We start from the raw sequence: 21,446 nt of genomic DNA, 5'->3' as shown, positions 1-21,446 counted from the left end.
TTTTTTTAGTGGCTGTAATGACTTCAACAACCACAACGTCCTTATCCTCAGCTTTACTCACAGTTTTCTGGCCAAACTGTGAGTTTTTTGAGTCTTTCTTCCTTGCTTTCTGTTAAAAGCCACCAACAATATCCATGCCATCTCCTGAATTGTATGCTGCTTGGAAATTTCTTCTACCAGATTAAGAAGTCCATCATCTACAAATTCAGCCTCACAGAAGGTGTCAGGACACAGGCAAAATGCAATTTCTTAGCCAGAATGTAACATGAATGGCCTCGAGTCCAATTTCCAATAGAGTTCTTCTTTTCCTCTGAAATCTCATGAGCCCATTCACTACTCTCCACAGTCAAATCAACATTCTGGTCTTCTGAGTTCCCACCAGAATTGCCCATTAATCTCTGTTTACAACAATCTAAAACTTTTCCAACTTGTATCACTAAACATTTCAAAATTTCTCCAACAAATTCCAAAAGGCTCCAAAAGCTTCTGAACCACATGGTCAGGTTAGTCACAGCATCAACCCCACTACTTGGTACCAGTTTCTGTTTTAGTCACTGCTTTTTCGCTGTTGTGACCAAAAGACCTGACAAGAACAACATAGAGGAGGAAAAGTTCATTTTGGGACTCACAGTTTCAGAGGTCTCAGTCCATAGACAGCTGTCTCCATTCTTTGTATCCTGAGGTGAGGTAGAACATCATGGTGGAAGAGTGTGGCAAAGAAAGAGGCTCAATACATCATACCAGGAGAAAGAGAGATTCCATTCAACAAGGACAACCACCTCCTCCAGCCACACCTGTCTGCCTACAGTTATCATCCAATTAATCCTTATTAGGGGATTAATGTACTGATTAGATCAAAACACTCATAACCCAATCATTTCACCTCTAAAGTTTCTTGCATTGTCCCACACATGAGCTTTTGGGAGACGTCTCACATCTAAACTAGAACAGCCTGTTTGAGGAATTTGTCATTTTTACTTTCCCTCTCCCTTCTATTAGTCAGCACTGAAAAGTGGAAAAAGACTTTCACCACTGCTGCTTCTGTTGAGAAGGATAAAATAAGGGTGTGGTTATGGATACTATTTGTCTGCATGGATCTTTATGAGGGGAAAAGGGGATCACTCTTGAGGGGAACTGAAAGGGAATACAAGGAAACTGTAATCATACATCGGCAATTAATAACTAGGGATCTGACTGAGGGGTGACAGGAGAGGAAGAGATAGATGGAAGTACTGGTTCCTTTGGTAAGAAAGTGCCAGCAGGCTTGAGAAGAGGGGAGGAGAGGATGATTATCCTGACAGCAGAGGATTCTGAACTGGGGTGAAGAGGGGGGGCTGTAGAGACAGAGTCCCTGGATTCAAATCTGGGCTGCACCATTTATAAGCTGCATAACCTCATGTAAGTTACTTAACCTCTTTGAATGTTGGATTTCCCTCTTTATGATGGAGTACTTATTTGATAAGGATGTTCTAAAGATAAAATGGGCTATAAAATATAAAGAATAGTATATATAATAAGAGCTTGGAAAAATCTGCTATTATTATTATTATCCGTCATTCCTTCTGCCATCACCCTGGTGGTGGAAGCTGCCCATCATCTCTCACCTGGAATAATTCAAAGACCTCCTGGTTGCTGTTTTTATATCTATTCTTAGTCATCTCCAATTTCTTCTCCACCATGAAATTTTTTAACATAAAAAATCCCATCAGGTAACTTTTTCTTTAACACCTTTTGGTAAGCCCTCCATTTCTTAGTATGGATTCCTAAGAGCTTCTCCCTCTAGTCCAGCTTGTGCTGAACCCTCTAGTCCTGACTTACAGTCTCTTTTAGGTCAGGCCATCTTCTGTCTACCTTGGAGCTTTATTAACACGTTTTAGAGGAGCAATGCGTTGTCCTCATCCTGACATTGAGAGCCATGTGGAAGGCTCTTTACTGATGCTACATGTACCTCTGCAGACCTTTGCTCACAGTGCCTCTTGGAGTCATTTTCCTGATGGCCAGTCTTGCAGGAGTAATTGGTCTTGGCTTCACTTTGAGCTCTTGGGAGTGAGTTTCCCGTAGGGAGTGGGTGGTTTCCATGCTCCTTAGGGCTGGTTCTTTCCCACTGTCTGGAAGGCCTGCCCTGGTCCAGCATGGTCTTTGATGATGTGCTTTAGTCTATTTCATCATGGATCCAATTGACCAGCCCATCTGGCTAACAAGCTAACACCATGGCTTCCAGCCTGGCTTCCATTAGCACCAGACATGCCACACGGATTCTCCAGGGGCCACTCCCTCCTCCTTATTTTCTAGTTTAGATGTTTCTAGTATTCTGTAGTGGAGAAGTAGTTATAAGATGGTAGAGGTGAAGATCTTCTGTGCTGTATTTTAGAGTAAGTCATACTAAAATCTGACGGTAACCCCATAGGCCAGCTCTCAAAATGGCTAACTATCAATGTATCTGATTTAAGGTCTTCCTAATGTTATAGGCCAAGGTCCTTCCAGGTAACTGAGGCAGCATGAAGCCCCCTCCCTTCAAACCCCAATTCTTGCAATAAGTCAAAATTATTTCAGACATGTCACTCAGAGTAACAGTTATGAATTTATTAAAGTGATGGGAAGGGAAAGGTGATAGTCTTAAGGGAGAGAGTGGGTTCTCTCAGGAGAGGGACAGTGTGCTTCTCCTGTACTCCATTTTTTATTGGGGATCAAAAAGAAGTTTCCAGAGAGTCCTGTCCAGGTTTACCTCTTGACTTTTGACTGACAGCAGGATGACATCGGACTTTCAAGTCCTCACTGCCATGACAACTCTAGGTCACCGTGGCCCATAATAAGTGGATATAATTGTATTCTTAACCATAAATTCTTATGGATTTTATGGATAGGGGGAATTATCCTTATCTCTCTGAGTTTCAGGATCTGATCTCTGAAAAGGGTCACAAAAATTTCCACCTTTAGGCTAACTTAGGTTCCTCGCATCAATATTATCTTAGGCTTGCATTTCTCCTGCCGATAAGAGGTAGTTTGCCAAGGAATGTAACATATCCAGGCTACTTAAGGTAGGCAGGGCTGAAGCAAATTGCTTCTTGGAAAAGAAAGCATATAGAGATCAGCATAGTGGCCCCATTTTATAGAATTATTCCCTTAATTTCATGTTCCCATTACTTGCATCTGTCTGTCCTGTCACTAATAGATTCTTGAACAAGGAGTAGATGGACCCAGAGATTGTCCAGGAGGGGGAGCCCTTGTTCCTTGCTCCCAGCCAAAGATGTGCAGGTTTGCATCATCTGTGACTAAGTTACAACAGAGCCAGAACAAACATAATCATTGTTATATGTCAAGCTAAGTAACTAGAAGAAAATTGTCATAGTTTCTGGTTGACATTATCACTTCATCCCACAAAATTAGCTCCTCACCTATATGGAATTCAGGAGAATTTCTTTATAGTTCTTACTATGATTTTGACTGACACAGATGTTGTATCTATCCTTTTAGCAAGATGCAAGCTTAACCTCTGTTTTAGTGTTAACTTAGAAGGAAAAAATAAAATAGAATTTGATATATAAGATACTTTTGGTTAACTGTTTTTTCTCCTTTGCTTTCCTCTTCCCCAGTATTTTCTCCAAGTTCCCCCTTGAGGAAAACATCATGATTGACAGTTCCTACATCCTTCCTTTCCAGCCCAGCTCTTAAGTAGGTGACACACTGCAGTTACTCATCTTCAGCTAATAGAGCAGTTTTTAGCACATTACAGTGATCAGACCACTAAGCTGAGAACTCTTCTCTTAACCTCTTCTTACTTTCCCACAACTTGTAGCACCTGCTGAATGGTCAAAATGGTCATTTAGCAGAAGGTTTAATTTTATTTAAACAGATAGCAGTGATTACTAGGAACACAAATAACCTCATTAAAAAAATCTATTTAGGGGGCTGGGGATGTGGCTCAAGTGGTAGCTCCCTCACCTGGCTCACATGGCGGCCTGGGTTCGATCCTCAGCACCACATACAAAACAAAGATGTTGTGTCTGGCGAAAACTAAAAAATAAATATTAAAATTCTCTCTCTCTCTCTCTCAAAAAAAAATCTATTTAGGGCATGTTGACTCTGAATTTTAGCAGGACTTATCACCCTGAATTTGTCATGCTGTTTTTGTGGATAAGATAGAGTTAAGCCTTAGTGGAGTACAAGTAAATGGATTTGTAAGTGGTTAAATAAAATGTATTTAATATGTTTTATATAATACCTTAAAATGTTATTAACATTGATCTATAGAGAGATCTCTGGTAATTTACTATAGCTTTATTTTATTTTATTTTTGGTATTGGGGATTGAACTCAGGGGCACTTGACCACCGAGCCATATCCCCAGCCTTACTTTGTATTTATTTAGAGACAAGGTCTCACTGAGTTGCTTGGTGCCTCACTTTTGCTGAGGCTGGCTTTAAACTCATGATCTTCCTGCCTCATCCTCCCAAGCTGCTGGGATAACAGGAGTGTGCCACCACGCCAAGCTAGCTTTATTTTTAAATGAACAATATTTTCATCTGTGGCCATATCCCTTTTAATGTATTTGTCTTTGGAAGAATATATAAAAGGTATGTACTTAAAATTTTCTGATGATACAATGCTGGGAGGAATATTAAATATATTATTATAGCACACTTAATGTTTAAAAATGTTTTTTCTTATTAGTCTTATATAATAGGAATATATGAAAGATCTTGTACATTGATATTAAAAAATAACTGCAATGTGTAGGGAAGGAAAACTGAATAAATAGTTGTTTATGTAAAAATGATCTAGGGATTTTGGGTGATTGAAACTTAATATGAATACATATGGAGATACAGTTTCTAAAATGCTGATGAAATTTTAGGGCTTGTTAACATAGTAGTTCAGAACACTGAACAGCAAAGTCCCACTGTGCATGGTCTGGTTGAACTAGATCTGTAATTTGTGTTTGGCTTTAGGTGCTATGTTTTAAGACAGATTTGGAGAAGTTGGGGTAGATCAAGAAGAGGCTGACCAATAAAAAATGTCTGCAAAATAGGTCATGGAAAAAGACTGAGAGGTTTAGGAATGTGGATTAAAGAAGATTTAGAGGAGTTCTATGAGTGGTCTTCAAATATTTGAAGGTTACTGGGCATGGTGGTGCATGCGTGTAATCGCAGTGAACTGGGAGGCTGAGACAGGAGGATTGAAAGTGAAAGAGGCTAACCTTGGCAATTTAGAGAGACTCAAACTAAAAAGTAAATAGGGCTGGGGATGTAGCTCAGTGGTGTAGTGCCACTGGGCTCAGTCCCCAGTACTGAAACCAAACTAAACGAAACCAAACAAAACCAAAAACAAACAACAAAAACTCCCCAAAACCAATTATCAACATGGAAAAGACAGACTTAGTCTGGGTGACCTGAGGGATGGAATTCAGCATATAACAAGAAATTATGGGGAGGCAGATTTGGTTTCTCATAAGAAAGACTTTTCTAGTAATTCCTGTTCTTAAATGGGAACAGGCTGCCTTTAAAGGCAGTAAGTTTTCCATCAGAGGAGACCTTCAAAGACAATTCTGAGGGCCCTTTGTCAAGCTCCTAAAGGACCATGCTTCAGGAAGGTGGACTGGATGACTTTCACACAGATTCCTTCCAATGCATGGGCCTTAGCATGAACTCAATGCCATCATATAGTAGGTACTTAAGTAATACCTCTCAAAGGGATGAATGCACAAAAGCAAAAATATCTAATCAGTGGACTTGTGCAGTTGATATATTTTTTAGTAAGTGTGATTTTATGGCACCACATAGTCCTTTCATCTAGCATGAGGAGTATGTTATCTTGGGAAAGATGAAGGGCTTGGGCCACGCAGAGTTTAACATTTCCTAGATAACTGGCTTCTCTTTCTTACTCTGGCATGATTCATGCTCATCTTTGTACATTTCAGAGCTATAATGAGCAACACCTTGCCTTCATACTAACATGATGCTATTTCTTTTTCAGGATAATCGTATCCACACATCCAAGTACAACATTCTTACCTTCTTGCCAATTAATTTATTTGAACAGTTCCAAAGAGTGGCAAATGCCTATTTCCTTTTCCTTCTGATATTACAGGTAATGTTTGGGTTGTAGTTCTTCATTATCTCTTAAAAATATTCACATAATTTGGAAAAGTAAGTTAATTTACTCTGCTAAATGTTTGCGATGAGGTAAAGCCATCCTTATCAGATTTTTTAATGTTATTGTTGCTGTTTCTCTTCACAAATGTGGGAGTGCTAGGAATGGGTAACACTCAGGGCATTCATCATTTTAAACACTGAGGTCATTTAAAAAATGCAGACTTGCACTTTATTTGAACCAAACCAGAGCCTAATAATAATGACTGTTCATTGCCTCCTTTCTTTTTTTTTAAATATTTTTGAAGTTTGTAGAGGAGACTCTTTTTTTTTTTTTTTTAAATATTTATTTATTTTTAGTTCTTGGCGGACACAACATCTTTGTTGGTATGTGGTGCTGAGGATCGAACCCGGGCCGCACGCATGCCAGGCGAGCGCGCTACCGCTTGAGCCACATGCCCAGCCCCGCCTCCTTTCTTTTTTTATCTTCCTCTCACGATGACAGTGTGGGGATTGCTAGAGTTGAGGCAAAGAGCTTTTGCTGACTAAGACTGAGAGGGTTGCGGTACTTAATTTGGCACATTTCATTTTGATCTAAGAACAATGACATATTTTATGTGCATAGAAAATGAATGATGTTTGCTGTATGTTATTTCACTCTAAGATGATTATTCTTACAGTTTTGAGTGGTAATTAGTTAATTTCTCCCTCCTCATCTGACTAAAATTTAAGCTTAAATGAAATTTTAGCTCTCACTGATATTTTGGGAAGGGAAAAAGCTCTAGATTCACAAAGATGCATATATATATATATATATATATATATATATATATATATATATTAATTTTGGATAATTTAATCAGATCATACTGGTTGATTCAGAATGTGCTGGGCTTTGTTTTAGTTTGAAGAGGTAGAAGATAGGTTGGATGTGTGAAGTATAGATTATAAGCTTTGGGTACTATTTTCCTTTAATCGAGTAGCTATTTGTATTAAGAATCTTTGGGTGGAAAGTGGCAGAAATATAAATTAATTTAATCAAAAGGTGAATATATTCAGGGTCATATTTCCTCTCTAGTGTGGTTAGATTCCTGGGCAGTAACAATTTGATGAGGATGTAGCTTCTCTTCCTCTGTTCTCATCCCTGTTGGTCATGAGGATTCTTGTGTAAATTCTTAGTATCTGGTGGCCCTGGCAGTTTTAGACCTATCTTCCTTGCTCTCCAGTCTAACTCTAATATGAGATAGATATGTAAATGGATAGAGACAGAAAGAGAGGAGGAGAGAGGGAGGAGAGAGAGAGAGAGAGAGAGAGAGAGAGAGAGAGAGAGAGAGAGAGAGAGAAAGAAAGAGAGAGAGAGAGAGGGAGGGAGGGAGAGATATTACCTTTTATCTCTAGCAAATATCTTGAGATTATTTCTCATTACTAAACTGATCACTGTGGCTCAAGGATTTGAGACAGTGATCGGCTTGACCTAGATCATGTGCCAAAATGGGAGCCAGAATGGAATCACCCAACAAAATTATGAGGACTGAAAGCGGAGGAGATAGGAGAGTTCCTTAAGAATAGGGATATAGTTGAGAAACAATCAGGAAAAACCCCCAAATAAAAATAAAACAAACAAACAGATGAGCACAATTAATGAGCAACTTACCATTTATTGAAGAAAATGTAAAATCCATTTCTTCGTGTAACCCTTCACACCACTGCAGAACTTAGGATCCATTTCTCTGATGGCTTTCTTACCTGTGGTCAAAGCCTCAGTTCATGCAATTTCTTTTAATATTTATTTTTTAGTTAGAGGTGGACACAATATCTTTATTTCATTTTTATGTGGTGCTGAGGATCAAACCCAATGCCTCACGTGTGCTAGGCGAGCGCTCTACCACTGAGCCCCTGCCCCAGCCCCTAGTTCATACAATTTTATATTTGGAAAGTACATTTGAGATGGTTCAGACCAACCTCCTTTAAACTTTTGCATGACACTAGGAATAGGATCCAGCTTTTGTACTAGTCCAACATTTTTACTGCCTCCTCAGAGGAGTTTTATTTTGTTTTCTTATTGTTTTTAATTGTCTTTACTTTTAATTCACACACAATAATGTACATCTTTATGGGGTAGAGTGTGATAATTCAGTACGTATATACAATGTGTGATGATTAAACCTAGGTAATAAACATTTCCATCTCAAACATTAATCATTTGTTTGCACTTGGAACCTTTGAAAGCCTCTCTTCTAGTTATTTATAAAATATGTGTAATAAAAACCCTATGGACTAGTGAAAAAATAATTATAGCACATAATCTAACTGAATGAATTTTTCTGGGAATCAAATGATATATGGAAAATACCTGGCTCAGTGTCTGGTGCAAGGTAGATATTCAAAGGATCTTTCTTTGAGAACTGGTGTGAGAAGGCGTTGGTAAAATTATTAAAAGTTAGATGAGAAGCTGAGAAAGACAGGTGACATTTAACAACATGGAGAAAGACCACCATATGTGAAAAATTTCAAGAAAAGTTTACTTCTCAACTTGCTTTAGAATTTTCATTTTTTTTCAGTTTGAAAATTAGCAGAATGATGCTTCTACCCTATGTGTCTTATCAAATGCAAACACTGAAATTATTGGGTTATTCTACATTTGTACAAATAACAGGATATAATTGCATTAATTTCTGCCAAGTCTTATAGAATTAAATAACAAAATTGGAAAATATATTTCTTAAAGCTAACAGCCCTAAATTATTTGAAATATTTATTTCAGCTAATTCCAGAAATCTCCTCCTTAACCTGGTTTACTACCATCGTGCCTCTGGTTCTGGTAATAACTATGACAGCTGTCAAAGATGCCACAGATGACTATGTGAGTATTTGTTCTTGAGCATGATCGAGGTCTCAGTTCCAATGGCAACATCTCAGAGATAGAAAGTGGAGATCTATTTGAAGTTTTGGATGAAACTTTTTTGGTGAATACCACGTAATAATATTTTTCTATTTGTTTTGTTATCTGCTAATATTGGTGTCATAGAAGCTGTGCCTCTTTAAAAGCAAGAGGCTTTCAATATCTAGACACACTCCTTTGTTTTATAGATGAGGAAACTAAAATTCATAGAGAGCTTGCAATTTGCATAGGATAATACTGCCTACTTGTTGAAAAGCAAACTGGATTTAGAACACAACATGCATTCACACAGTGAGGTATTATTTATCCTTTATCAGATGTCTTTGTCTAAGTTTTGGGAGTTGGTAAACATTAGACACTCTTACATATTGTGCTCATTATACAAGAAGTTTCAAAATGCCTAAACAATCTCATGGTGCACACTGTGACTCTGACATTTGAGGTTGAATTTGGTCAATGATACCTTTGGAGTAAGTGTATGGTTGTTCCATATTACCTGACATTTCAGGGAAATAGCATTCATTTAGATGTATGAGTTCCTAAATAATGTCCTTAAAGGTCTTATTCATTATAGTCACACTTCATTAAAGAGAAAAAATAGTAGAGTAGAAAAAACATGGAGGAAGACATCTTACCATACCATTGACTATCATAGCAGTAAGTGGACCTCTGACCCTTCCTTTTTTTTGTGTGATGGAGCTAATGACATAAGCACTGTTAGGAGGACAAAATGAGGTGAAGGATAAAATGAGCACCAGATAGATAGCTGGGCTTACTGTGAGTACACTATGAATGCTGGTCCTCTGCTCCCTTCGTGCCTGGAGCAGATCCCCTCTAAGACTTTGTATTTATTTCTAGAGTAAAAATTGTCAAAAGGAGTCAGCTTGGGCCTGAGAAGACCAACTCTAATCCTTCTAGACTCCATCTGTTCCAATACCAAAACCTTTTTGCAAAGCCTGAGCAAAAGTGGGAGTTCCATCCTGAAGCCCAGAGTGTGGGTTGCTCAGATTTTGGGGAGGTGGTGAGCTAATTGGCATTTTTCTATGATGCTTAACTATTCAATTTAGAGGAGTATTTTCAGATTACATACAGCTGTGACTAAACATGAAGTCTCCTGTTGATTTTACTATAGTTAATGTTTGAAAGTGCTTTTATTTTTTGTGATAATATGCTAGTGCAATAGTTGAATATCTTCATCAGTAAGATATTCTGTCTTGGCAGGAGATAGCTGTCACTCTGAAATGGGGAAGACTGGAGAGTTTAATAATGAAGGGGTCATTTACAAGGAAAAGCACCTAGGCTAGCATCATGGGCTGCCCTACTATTATAACTACTAGGCCTGAAGAAGAAAAGAAGGAAGCAGTTACCAGCCCTGGAGCTAAAGCTGGGGCTGTTTGCTGCAGCTGGGGCTATCTGTAGAGAACACAGCCATTGCTAACTCAACTAGAAGGAAGCAGGGCAATAAATACTCTCATTTTACTCTTCTCTGGCTTTCTGATCTTCAGTACCACCTATTGGCCAAGGGCAACCAGAAACAAAGACCACAGGGGACAACTTCCCATGGGCACAGGGCAGAATAGAGAAATTTAAGGTAAAGACATGGAGGAGCAAACAGAGGATGTTTGGCAACCCCACTAAACCATGTACTCAGAAAAATGTTTCCATCTCTAGTGTTCTATTGGTAGAAAGAAGTTTACATATCAGTGAATGGGCAGGCTCAATTTACTCCTAAAAGTTTATAATATTTAAATTATTTTAATCTTAAAAATGCTAAATAGCTTTGTCTTCTTATTTTTACTGGTAATATCCATTAACTTATACCTGTGTAATACTGTGCAATTATATGTATCAGGGATAGCATAATAGAAAGATTGCGATGGGTTTTGAAATGATGTTAAAAAGAAAAGATTTGGTTGAAGCATTTTATATGTTGTGCTATTGATACAACATTTAAAATAGAAAAGAATAGTCACTTATCTTTATGATTACAGTCTATAAAATCAAAGTTTCATGTCTTCTAAAATTATCCCCGTTCATATGTGTATGTAAGCTAATATGCTGAAATAATGTTGTCTCTATTTCAGTCTATTACAATTTACACTATTATCTATTACCCTTGTTCTAACAACTTGGAATAACTAACAAATAATATGATCTTGAAAGTTCATGTAGAAACATTTATCTCAATGGATACTAATTTCTGAGTCTAGTGAGGAGCTTATAATACATGGATTCTTTCAAGCAATATAAGATATTTACATTACTGGAAATATGATCTCTTGGGCATAAAATATAAATTCACACCAAATGTGGTTCAGTATTGTATTCTGATTTTTGTTTTAAATGCTTGCTATTTCATAAGATCACTGTTAACAATTAGAATTTCTGGAGAATAAAAATACATGTTGTTACAAGTAATTTCTTGACTTCAAAGAAATCCATAAAACAGAATCAGTGATGTTCCAATAAAGTATTGAGCACATATGTGAGAGAAATGGAAGTCCCCATTCTTGGTTGGAGTCATCAAAATTAATGTATGGTTTTCTCTGGTACTATGTGACAGAGGAAAGAACACATTGTCTTCTTAGAAGTGACTAAAAATGTGTGAGAATTGGAATTGTGAGTCGAGCATGTGGCTAGACTTCTTCCACTGGTGACGCCTAGAATGAGTTTTAGTGAGCTGATTGTTGATTTAGATTTAGAACATGCAGCTGGGTTCAAGGTAAGTATAACTGTGTTCATCTTAGGCAGATGGAGACATTGTCCAGATACATGCACTCAAAATATTTCCATTGACCCTTTGGGTTGACCAAGTGTGATTTAATATATTATCTCATGAATACTTTGATTTTCCAGTTCCGCCACAAGAGTGATAACCAAGTGAATAATCGGCAGTCTGAAGTGATCATTGACAGCAAGTAAGAAATGCATTCTTTGGGTTATTATTATGATTTCTGTGTCCCCAAGACTGGTCTTGACAACTGGTGGCTTTCTTTTCTAATTAAATTTTTGCTTTCTCCCTCCTTTAGTTTATTAGCTGCTGAAATATAATTCCATTCCATCTTCATGTCTTCTTTTCATACTCAACCAGTATTTATACCATTCACTCAACTTTTGCTTTGAATTCCTGTGGCTTTCTATTATGGGACACTGACATATCTTTGTCACTTTTTATTTCTAGATAGAACACTATTTAGAGGTGGCATACATGCCATGTTTTGTAGACTTCATGAGTATTTGAGTTTTTAAATTTGGCAATTTCTGGGGAAGATTGCTAGAGAGACTTCTGGCACATTACTGTGTCAAGTGATAGCAATAAGAATGTTGTATTCCCTTGAGAGTTGAATTTAGAATATACTATCCACTATATCATGAATTTTTCATTGCATTTAAATTTATCCATTAATGGAGAAATATTTGCAGAACAGTACTAGAATCATAAATGCTTTATAACGTGTGCTTTTATACACCAACAACCCTGAAAACATCTCCAGAAAACTTGACAAGAGTAAATTTCAAAGTTTCTTTCCATCATTTCTTATTTGCTTTCTCTCTGTCCCCTCTTTTTGCTAATGGTAACAGGTGGCAAAGTAAATTTATAATGTATTTTTAATTCATAATCTGACAGTAAATCACACCAGCCAAAGATTTTTGAATTATTTAGATATTGTGAAGAATATAATTTTAAAAGAGAAAATAATAGAGAAAATCAACCTCATGTGAGAGAAGATTCCATAAAGTGATAGACATATCAAGAGAGGCTAGGTAGCTGAGATAATAAAGAGTAAGATTAATGTAACTAATCTCTTTCTGTAACTAGTATGTTGGTTGATACTATTAATGAAATGGATTCCTATAGTTTTTTTTTATTGTCTTGTTTTACAAAATGGTACTTAATGAAGAAAGATGATCTTACTCTAAAACCAGAGTTGTAGAGACAGAGCCTTGGAAAGCATAATTCTGGTGTGACAAGGATAAGCCATAAAGATGCTGGAACCATCTGGTTCATTTCCAGTGTTAGCAGGTTTTGAATTGTTGCCACCATAGAGTGGTGTTAAAAGCATGCGTTTTGCACTTGGAGGGACTTAAGTATGGGTTTCATTCTTCTGAATATTTCTGTGGTCTTGGGCAAGTTCCTAACCTCTATAAACATCAAATTCTTTGTGTATAAAGTGGGGTTATGATGGGGTCCCATGCATGGATGGAGCTGTTGTGAGGGTTGAGCTACTATAACGTGCTCTGCCTGGAGTCTGGTGTGTTGCCAGCATTTCCACGTGGCCTGTTATTTCTTTAAGGCATGGTGATTCTTTGTAAGCTAATGTGGTATGTGGCTTTGAGCAGTATTCATTGCATGTCTTGACTGTCTCAAGTAATGGAAGTTATATCTGATGTTATGACTAATTCTCCAAGGAACATTTGATAATCAGTTTCATTACTTTGTATCATCTCATATAAAGGGTGTTAAAATATATACAGTGATATAATTAATTTGAACTAATAGCCTTCATGTGTCTTTTTGTCTTCTCAAGTTAAATTTTGTGGGGATACCTGGATAAGATATTGGGGCTTCTATCTGGAGGCCATGGATTGATTAATCCAGTAACATAGATATTCAGAAGCTTGGTGGCTAGGTGTTTTTCACACATACTTGCTATCATTATCATCATTATTGGGAGTAGTATTAGTGCTACTTTCTTGTGGTTTCATTTATCCTTTCCTTAATTCCTTATGAGGTAGGTTCTGTCTGTAAATCAGTATGGCCTGACGTTCTGTGGAGGTATTGTTGCTGATTCGATGAAGTTGAAGGGAGATGCACTTATCATTAAGAATGGGATAATCTTAAGCATTTGGTGTAAATGCTTAAATTTACAAACATTTCCATTTGAAAGATCACTCAAAATTCTCCAGGGCAGGGGTCCTGCCTCTTGGTCATGTTTATGTCACTTGAGCCTACCAGGGTGTCTGTTGAATCTTGGAACTGAGCTGTAGCCATCTTGCTGAGAGGGCAATCTGCCAGAGAATGTTCTATGATATTTTGCTAAATCCTATCACTAGCCAATTCTGGTGGCTGATATGATGGTTTTAGCAGAATGTGCTCATGCTGTGGAGACTGGCTTTTCACTTTTTGGATTTGGAGGTGCCGGGGAAATCAAATGGGCTCAGATCTGAGATGTTGCAGACAGCTTCGAGTCTTCCTTTGGAGCTCGTGGCTCTACCTGGTTCTTCTGGGCTCAGAAATTATGTATATTACCTCTCAGAACTTGTACTTGCCACCTTCTTCAGAACACTACCCTTGGGTTCTTGGAACCAAAGATTAACTGGTACAGGAGTATGAAAGAGTTGCTTCCCTGCCTCAAGTTGGACTAACTCTGAGGTTAGTCATACCTTGTGCCAGAAGTCACACCTTGCTTTGCTGCTTCCTTTGTTCTATGATGCTTCTCATATCCCTTATCAGTTACTCCTAGTACTGTCTTAATTAGCTACTTGCACATGAATCCTCATATCAGGATCTGCTTCTAGGAATGCAGTTTTAAGACAGTGGTTAACGCGTAATTAAGCCCATGACAATATTAATAGAAAATATTAAGAAGGTGTTTTGAACCTCTCTTTGGCACCTGTGGGTCATGGTCCAAGCATAAAAGTAAAATGACTTGGGTCTGGGGGCCCTGGGAGATGGGCATTGCTGGGAGTGGGTGTCACATTGGGTTGGGCCCTGCTAGGTACTTGTGGCTTCCTTTGTGTGCTCTTGGCAGAAGGTCTTAGAGTCAAGGTCTTCATGCTAGTGCAGGAGAGACTGGCTTGTCTTGGGCAAGGAAAGTTATAGTCAGCTTTGGGGAGAGAGTCCCTGAGGAGGAAGGGTTGTGTTGAAAGTGCCAGTCAGGAGATCTGGGCCCATGTAAGTGATTGCTGTGTGATACTGGGCAATTAACTTTTCCTCTGGGCTTCAGGTGCCCTTTATCTTAGAAGCAAAGAAGGTGGGGGCTATACTCACATTCAACACATATTTATTGTGTGGGGGCCCAGTGCTCTCTGTTTAACTCTCATAAAACTCTAAGATATGGGCAATAGTTCCCCCATTTTAAAGATGGAGAGACTAAGGCTCAGAAAGGAAATGACTAGTCTAGGGTTCCATGGCAAGCAGGACCCTAAAATAGAGTTCTCCTATCCACTCATGGTGCAATGCATAAATGTGAACTGACCAGGTCTTCACTATTTGTTTTTTATTTGAAAGGCTTTGTATACAATTATATAAGTATAAAATCATTACACAATATACATATAGCTTATCTATATGCAGTATATCCATGTATACAAACACGTATATCTACTTTTGGTGCCAGGAGCATTACTCATCTTCATTCTTGCTGTGCTGAACAACATTGTAAAACTGAGTCTTAAAATATCCATGAAAATAAACGAAATCTTTCCCTTCTGACCATCCTTTTAATTATTTTTTTATGGTCACTCATTTCTTTCATATTAGGACCAACCTTCTGCATTGACAAACTGTTGTAATATGTGAAATTGCTTTAGAAATGGGTGTTGCACTAGGCACTGATAACATCTTTTGATGACTTGAGTTGTAAAATTAAGTAGAGGTGGCGTGACTTCATATTGTAGAAATAAATGTGACAGCTATAGAGGAAGTACACACCCTTAACCGTAGGCCATGAAATAACTATTTGCCGGCTGACTCTATAAATATCAGTAGAGACGTAACTGTTTTACAAGAGAACATTCACTCTCAAGTCATGCTAACTGTCTTTGGCCTCTGTGGGAGCAACAGGGCAGGTAAATGGCTGGTGAGAAGTACCCTGAAAGTTCCTGGAGAGGTCATGTGCACCATACTCCTTAACCTGGGAGTCATGTTAGAATAACTTGGGAGAGTTAAACAACAACAACAACAACTATGTCTATGTGCATTTATGTATGTATGTATCTATCTCTATGTTCTAGCCACATGTAGGAATAATTGAGGGTCTTAGAGGTGAAGGCCTAATGTTTTTCAGTTTCCAAGAGGAGTCTAATGTGCAGACAGGTTAAGGACCGACCTCTAATCAAACCCACCTCTTTACCCATATAGATTTCTCTAGCCTATATCTCTTTAATTTTAAGACACTCAAGGAAATGAATTTCATTTATTTTATAATAGGAAGCATCATTTTGTCAAATAATAAATATCCTTATAAAGGAATTATTCTTCAGTGCATATTTGTGATTTTTTTGGAAGGACTCACATTTTTAGTTAAACACTTGATCGATCAACAATTATTTTGCCATGTTTTTCTTTTCTTCAGAAATTCAAGATTTTAGTTTAGCCCATTTTTGTGTTTTATTTCTTTCTCCATTACATCTACTGTCCTGAATGCTGAATCACTCACTGACTTGCACATATTTATGCGACTTACAATTTTTGTTGTCCTATCCCATAAAAATTTTTAGTCATGTAGATATTAAACATGGAAAAGGATGTGCAGATCTTCTGTTGTCCAACTAAGTAGCTATTGGAGACATGCTTATGAGAACTTGGAATGTTTATGGTCCAAACTGAGATGTATTGCAAGTAAAAAGACTGTGTATGCCAAATTTTAACGACTTAATTAAAAAATTTAGCTATTTTATTAATAATTTGTTTTACAATCTGTGAGGTGAATAGACAGCCTATATCCTGGGAGAAAATTTTTGCCCCTCATACATCAGATAGAGCACTAATTGCTAGGGTATAGAAAGAACTCAAAAAGCTTAGCACCAAAAAAACAAATAACCCAATCAACAAATGGGCCAAGGACTAAACAGACACTTCTCAGAAGAGGATACACAATCAATAAACAAATATATGAAAAAAATGTTCACCATCTCTAGTGATCAGAGAAATGCAAATCAAAACTACTCTAAGATATCATCTCATTTCAGTCAGAATGGCAGCTATCATGAAGACAAACAACAATAAGTGTTGGTGAGGATGTGGGAGAAAGGTACACTCATAAATTGTTGGTGGGACTGCAAATTGGTGCAGCCAATATGGAAAGTAGTATGGAGATTCCTTGGAAATCTGGGAATGGAACCAGCATTTGACCCAGCTATCCCTCTCCTCAGTCTAAACCTAAAAGACTTAAAAACAGCATACTACAGGAACACAGCCACATCAATGTTTATAGCAGCACAATTCACAATAGCTAAACTATGGAGCCAACTTAGATGCCCTTCAGTGAATGAATGGATTAAAAAATGTGGCATATATACACAATGGAATATTACTCAGCAATAAAAGAGAATAAAGTCATGGCATTTGCTGGTAAATAAATGGAGTTAGAGAAGATAATGCTAAGTGAAGTTAGCCAATTCCAGAAAAACATATGCTGAATGTATATATAAGGAGGCTGACTCATAGTGGGGTAGAGAGGGGGAGCATGGGAGCAATAGATGAATTCTAGATAGGGAAGAGGGGTGGGAGGGAAAGGGAGGGGGCAGGGGATTAGCAAGGATGGTGGAATGTGATGGACATCATCATCCAAAGTACATATATGAAGACACTAATTGGTGTCAATATATTTTATATACAACCAGAGATATGAAAAATTGTAATAAGAATTGTAATGCATTCCACTGTCATTTATTTTTTTAAAAAATCAATAAAAATAATTTGTTTTATATCAATTCCACTTTGAAATTATAATATTTTGTATACATTGGATTAAATAACATTATTAAGATGAAATTTACCTTTTCTTTTTATTAACCTGTTAGAATGTGGTTACTAGAACATTTTAAACCACAGATTTGTGGCTAGTTCTGTTGAACAGAGTTGCTCTATACTCAATCTTTAGTGAGCAGTGAGAAACTGAATAGAGAAGACGATGAACTCTGCTTGGAGTGTGGCCTCCCTATATGCAGCTTAGGATTCTGTGTTCATTCTTCCAGGCTGCCAGCATCTGTGGCAGTCACTGTTTGTGTCACTGTTAACAAATAGAGCCAGCATCCTTTTTTCTTGGTTTTTGTTTCCCTGACAGTTCTTAATGCACACTCTTGCAGTGGAACAATCTGAGATCAGATTTTCCAGTGCAATTACCTTCCTCTCAGTCAGGATGTTTCCCTGACACCTATAGATATCAAATTGCACTTGACCACCAGCCCTTTGTGGAACACAAATCCCACTTTAAACTTTCCTCAGTGTTGGTAAACTTTGCTCAAATCTCCCAAGCTTCACAGAACTGTTCCCATCAGTTTTTGTTTTTGTTTTGAAATTGTGTGTATTATGGGGAAAGATAAGAGCTTCCTTTGGCTACTGCGAGTATAGTCTCTGCACTAGTCAAGTATGATATTCCAGAATGCTGAAAAATTATGCAACCAAATATATTATTTCAGTGGAAACAACTTTTCCCTTTGCCCAATTGACTTTTCCACTTTGATTGAGTGACGACTCACATTGGATATGAGGATTTAAAATTTGTTTCATTTTTTCCTTTAGTATCTATTTTTTCCATTAAAATGAACACACTCATTAAGAGAAACTTGGAAAATAATGTTCCATTGTGTGTGTATATATATATATATATATATATATATATATATATATATAAAATGGGTGGATATTTATTTTTTATTTAATTAATTAAATATTTTATTGATTATTTAAATTATTTATTTATTTAATAAATAATTATTAATTATTTATTCATCCTTGTTCTTATCATGCTAAGTGAAATAAGCCAGTCCCAAAAAACCAAAGGCAATTGTTCTCTCTGATATGTGAATGCTAACCCACAATAAGGGAGGTAGGGAGAGAAAGTATAAAAGTTAATTGGATTAGACAAAGAGGAATGAAGGAAAGGGAGGGGGAATGGGAATAGAAAGACAGTAGAATAAATTGGACATAACTTTTCTATATTCATATATGAATACACAACCAGTACAACTCTACATCCTGTACAACCACAAGAATGAGATAAAAGTAGAATGGGTTGCACTCTGTGTATGTATAATATGTCAAAATACACATTACTTTTATGTGTATCTAAAAACAACAACAACAAAATAATTAAACAAAACACCCCTGCCCCCCCCAAAAAAAGAAATTTGGAAAATAAGAAAAAAGTCCAAGGAAGAAAATAATATTTACTCTTCTAGAATACAAAAGTTATTATCATTGCTATTTGCTTATATTTCCTTTCTGTCTTTTTTCTATGCCAAGATTTCTTATAATTATGTATGTATATTTTTATTCTTCTGTTTTTACTTCACATCATTAAAATTTTTCCATGTTTTTATATTGTTTTTAGACACATAATTTTAAAGGGCTGCATAACATTCCTTTGGGTATATGTCTCATAATTCACATAACTGTTTTTTGAATGTTTAGTCTGCTTTCAATTTTAAAATATAATTTATTCATCTTTCTAGATTGATGGAGTTACCCTTTTCCATAAGACCTAGGTTTTTGTGACATATTTATGTCTTTTCCACAAGACTAGCTTTTTCTTTGTGACATATTTATCAAAATCACCTAGAAGGGTTACATGAGCCCACTATTTCTTTACTAAGCAAAGAAACCTGAAGCATCCTTGTTCAGTCCACAGACAAGTCTTCATAAGTGTATCAGGATTCAAGTGTGAATAAGACCAGGTTGGGCATATTGAAACCATAGAAGGTTTCATTTCAATTAAATTTGGGGTGTCCTGGGTGGATGACTGTCAGAACATCAATAAGTTTCAAGTTTATCTTTTCTTAATCATTACACAAGATGAAAAAAAAGTGCTGCTTTAAAAAATGTATTAACGACACATATAAACCCCCAAATATCAATAATTTGAAGCAGTTTGAATATAAGTTTTACATTATAATTACTAACCATATAGTACTTATATGTGAAGAATATATATTGGTTCTTGTCTGTAGAGTTTCTGTGGTAAATTTGGACAGTATTTCAAAAGTGTGACTGGCAGATCCTTTGGACAGCTATGAAGAAAGCTTCTTTATCTTGCCAGGTTAGATGCACATGGAGCAATAGTCAAGAGTTCTATTATTTATTGCTGAATTCCTGGGAATAACTTCCTCAGGGAGGGGTGTGGGGTAGTCTTCATATGTGGCATTACCTTCTGCTGGATTTTATACAAAATGTCAATCTTGGGCAAGAGTGAATTATTATTCTTATTAGATAGGCTCTGGTTTTATCTGCACCTGCAATAAAAAATACCAAAGACCATTGAACTTAGTGCACATGCAGCTGAAGCACATTCTTTCTGTGTCTTGAATGCAGGAGAGTAGGACACTGTTGATCTCATGGGAGAATTAATGCACCCTCTGTTGAGTTATCTCATCTCAATTACAGATTTGTATTTGGAGTGGAGATGTCTGTGCTTAAACACAAGGGAGATTACCAGTGCTCTGACGTTTTGCCTTTTTTCTCTTTTTCTTATTTATTTTTATCCTCAGCCTGCCCAAATTATTTTTACATTATGATCACACCATTGGGGACAGTTATTTAGGATCTATATGAGGAGACTTGCAGATTAGAAAGTAAAATTAGAGGAGAAAAATGCTTGATTTTTTTCTTTTTTAAAAACAATGTTAATAAATCACTTTTATGGGCTTAAATAATGAGTTCAAAAGCAAGCTAATGGGAGTAGTTTCAAGTGCTATTTGGATGCAGTGAAAGACCAAAAGTGAAATTAATTTTTAACTCATGCTGATAACTCATAATAAAACTGTTTCAAAAATAGTTTCACTCTCACAAAACTAATTCTGGTTTCTCAAGTCTTGTGTTGATCATTTCTCAGGCAGTTTCTGCTTGTCAGCTTTGCAGATGGAAGGGTCCATTTGCCAATGGGCTGAGTTCTGTATGTGAGCTGTGAAATTGTTCTTATAAACAATTTTCTGTTGTAATCAATTATTATGTTGCAAGGATGCGATTTTTAAAGGTTGAATTTCTAAATGGTGACTGTTTCCCCAAATGAGATGAATCTTGAAATAACAGGAAATTATAACACTTTCAGACCTCTGCATGTGGAGTTTTTAGTGGCATCTTCTAATATCATCTTTAAAGTTTCTATAACACAGATGTTAGCTGCTTTTTTTGTCCTCTTAACACTCCTTCAAAGAACTTCCTCACATAACAACCTTGGAGAGTAAGGTAGAGTTGATTGCAGATTTTGTGGAGGAGGTAATTGAGGAGGTTCACATCACATAGCCCTTTCCAAACAATGTGGAATCCACATGTTTTTCTTCCCAAGAAGTTCTCCTCTTCTGCTGCTGATCTTTTGAATCTCACTTTCACCATTGAGTGTTCAATGTAGTTGCTTCTGGTCTCCTCTCTTTCAGAATCTGGGGATCCTCATATTTATCTCACTTTTATCACTCAGTGGAGTCTGAGTTTTCTTCAGCTCTGAACCCACTGCTGCTACTCATCAAGATGGCAGACTTTTATGGAACCAGGGCCCACTTATCTTAGGTGACAGA

The 21,446-nt window shown here is 36.9% G+C and overlaps 1 protein-coding gene across 1 annotated transcript in view; it reads left to right on the top strand.

The window, feature by feature from the left end:
• The window catches only part of Atp8b4 (ATPase phospholipid transporting 8B4 (putative)), a 205,962-nt gene that overhangs the window by 34,612 nt on the left and 149,904 nt on the right, over positions 1-21,446 (top strand). Inside the window, exons 3-5 of the mRNA XM_077800146.1 lie at positions 5,973-6,086; positions 8,853-8,951; positions 11,847-11,908. Coding sequence (XP_077656272.1) covers positions 5,973-6,086; positions 8,853-8,951; positions 11,847-11,908 — 275 coding nt within the window. The remainder of the gene's footprint in view (positions 1-5,972; positions 6,087-8,852; positions 8,952-11,846; positions 11,909-21,446) is intronic.

Source organism: Urocitellus parryii, chromosome 6, assembly GCF_045843805.1.
Source record: "Urocitellus parryii isolate mUroPar1 chromosome 6, mUroPar1.hap1, whole genome shotgun sequence".
Classification (NCBI taxonomy): domain Eukaryota; kingdom Metazoa; phylum Chordata; class Mammalia; order Rodentia; family Sciuridae; genus Urocitellus; species Urocitellus parryii.
The sequence above is the reverse complement of the archived record's forward strand: the minus strand, read 5'-3'. Positions and strand labels throughout refer to the sequence as shown.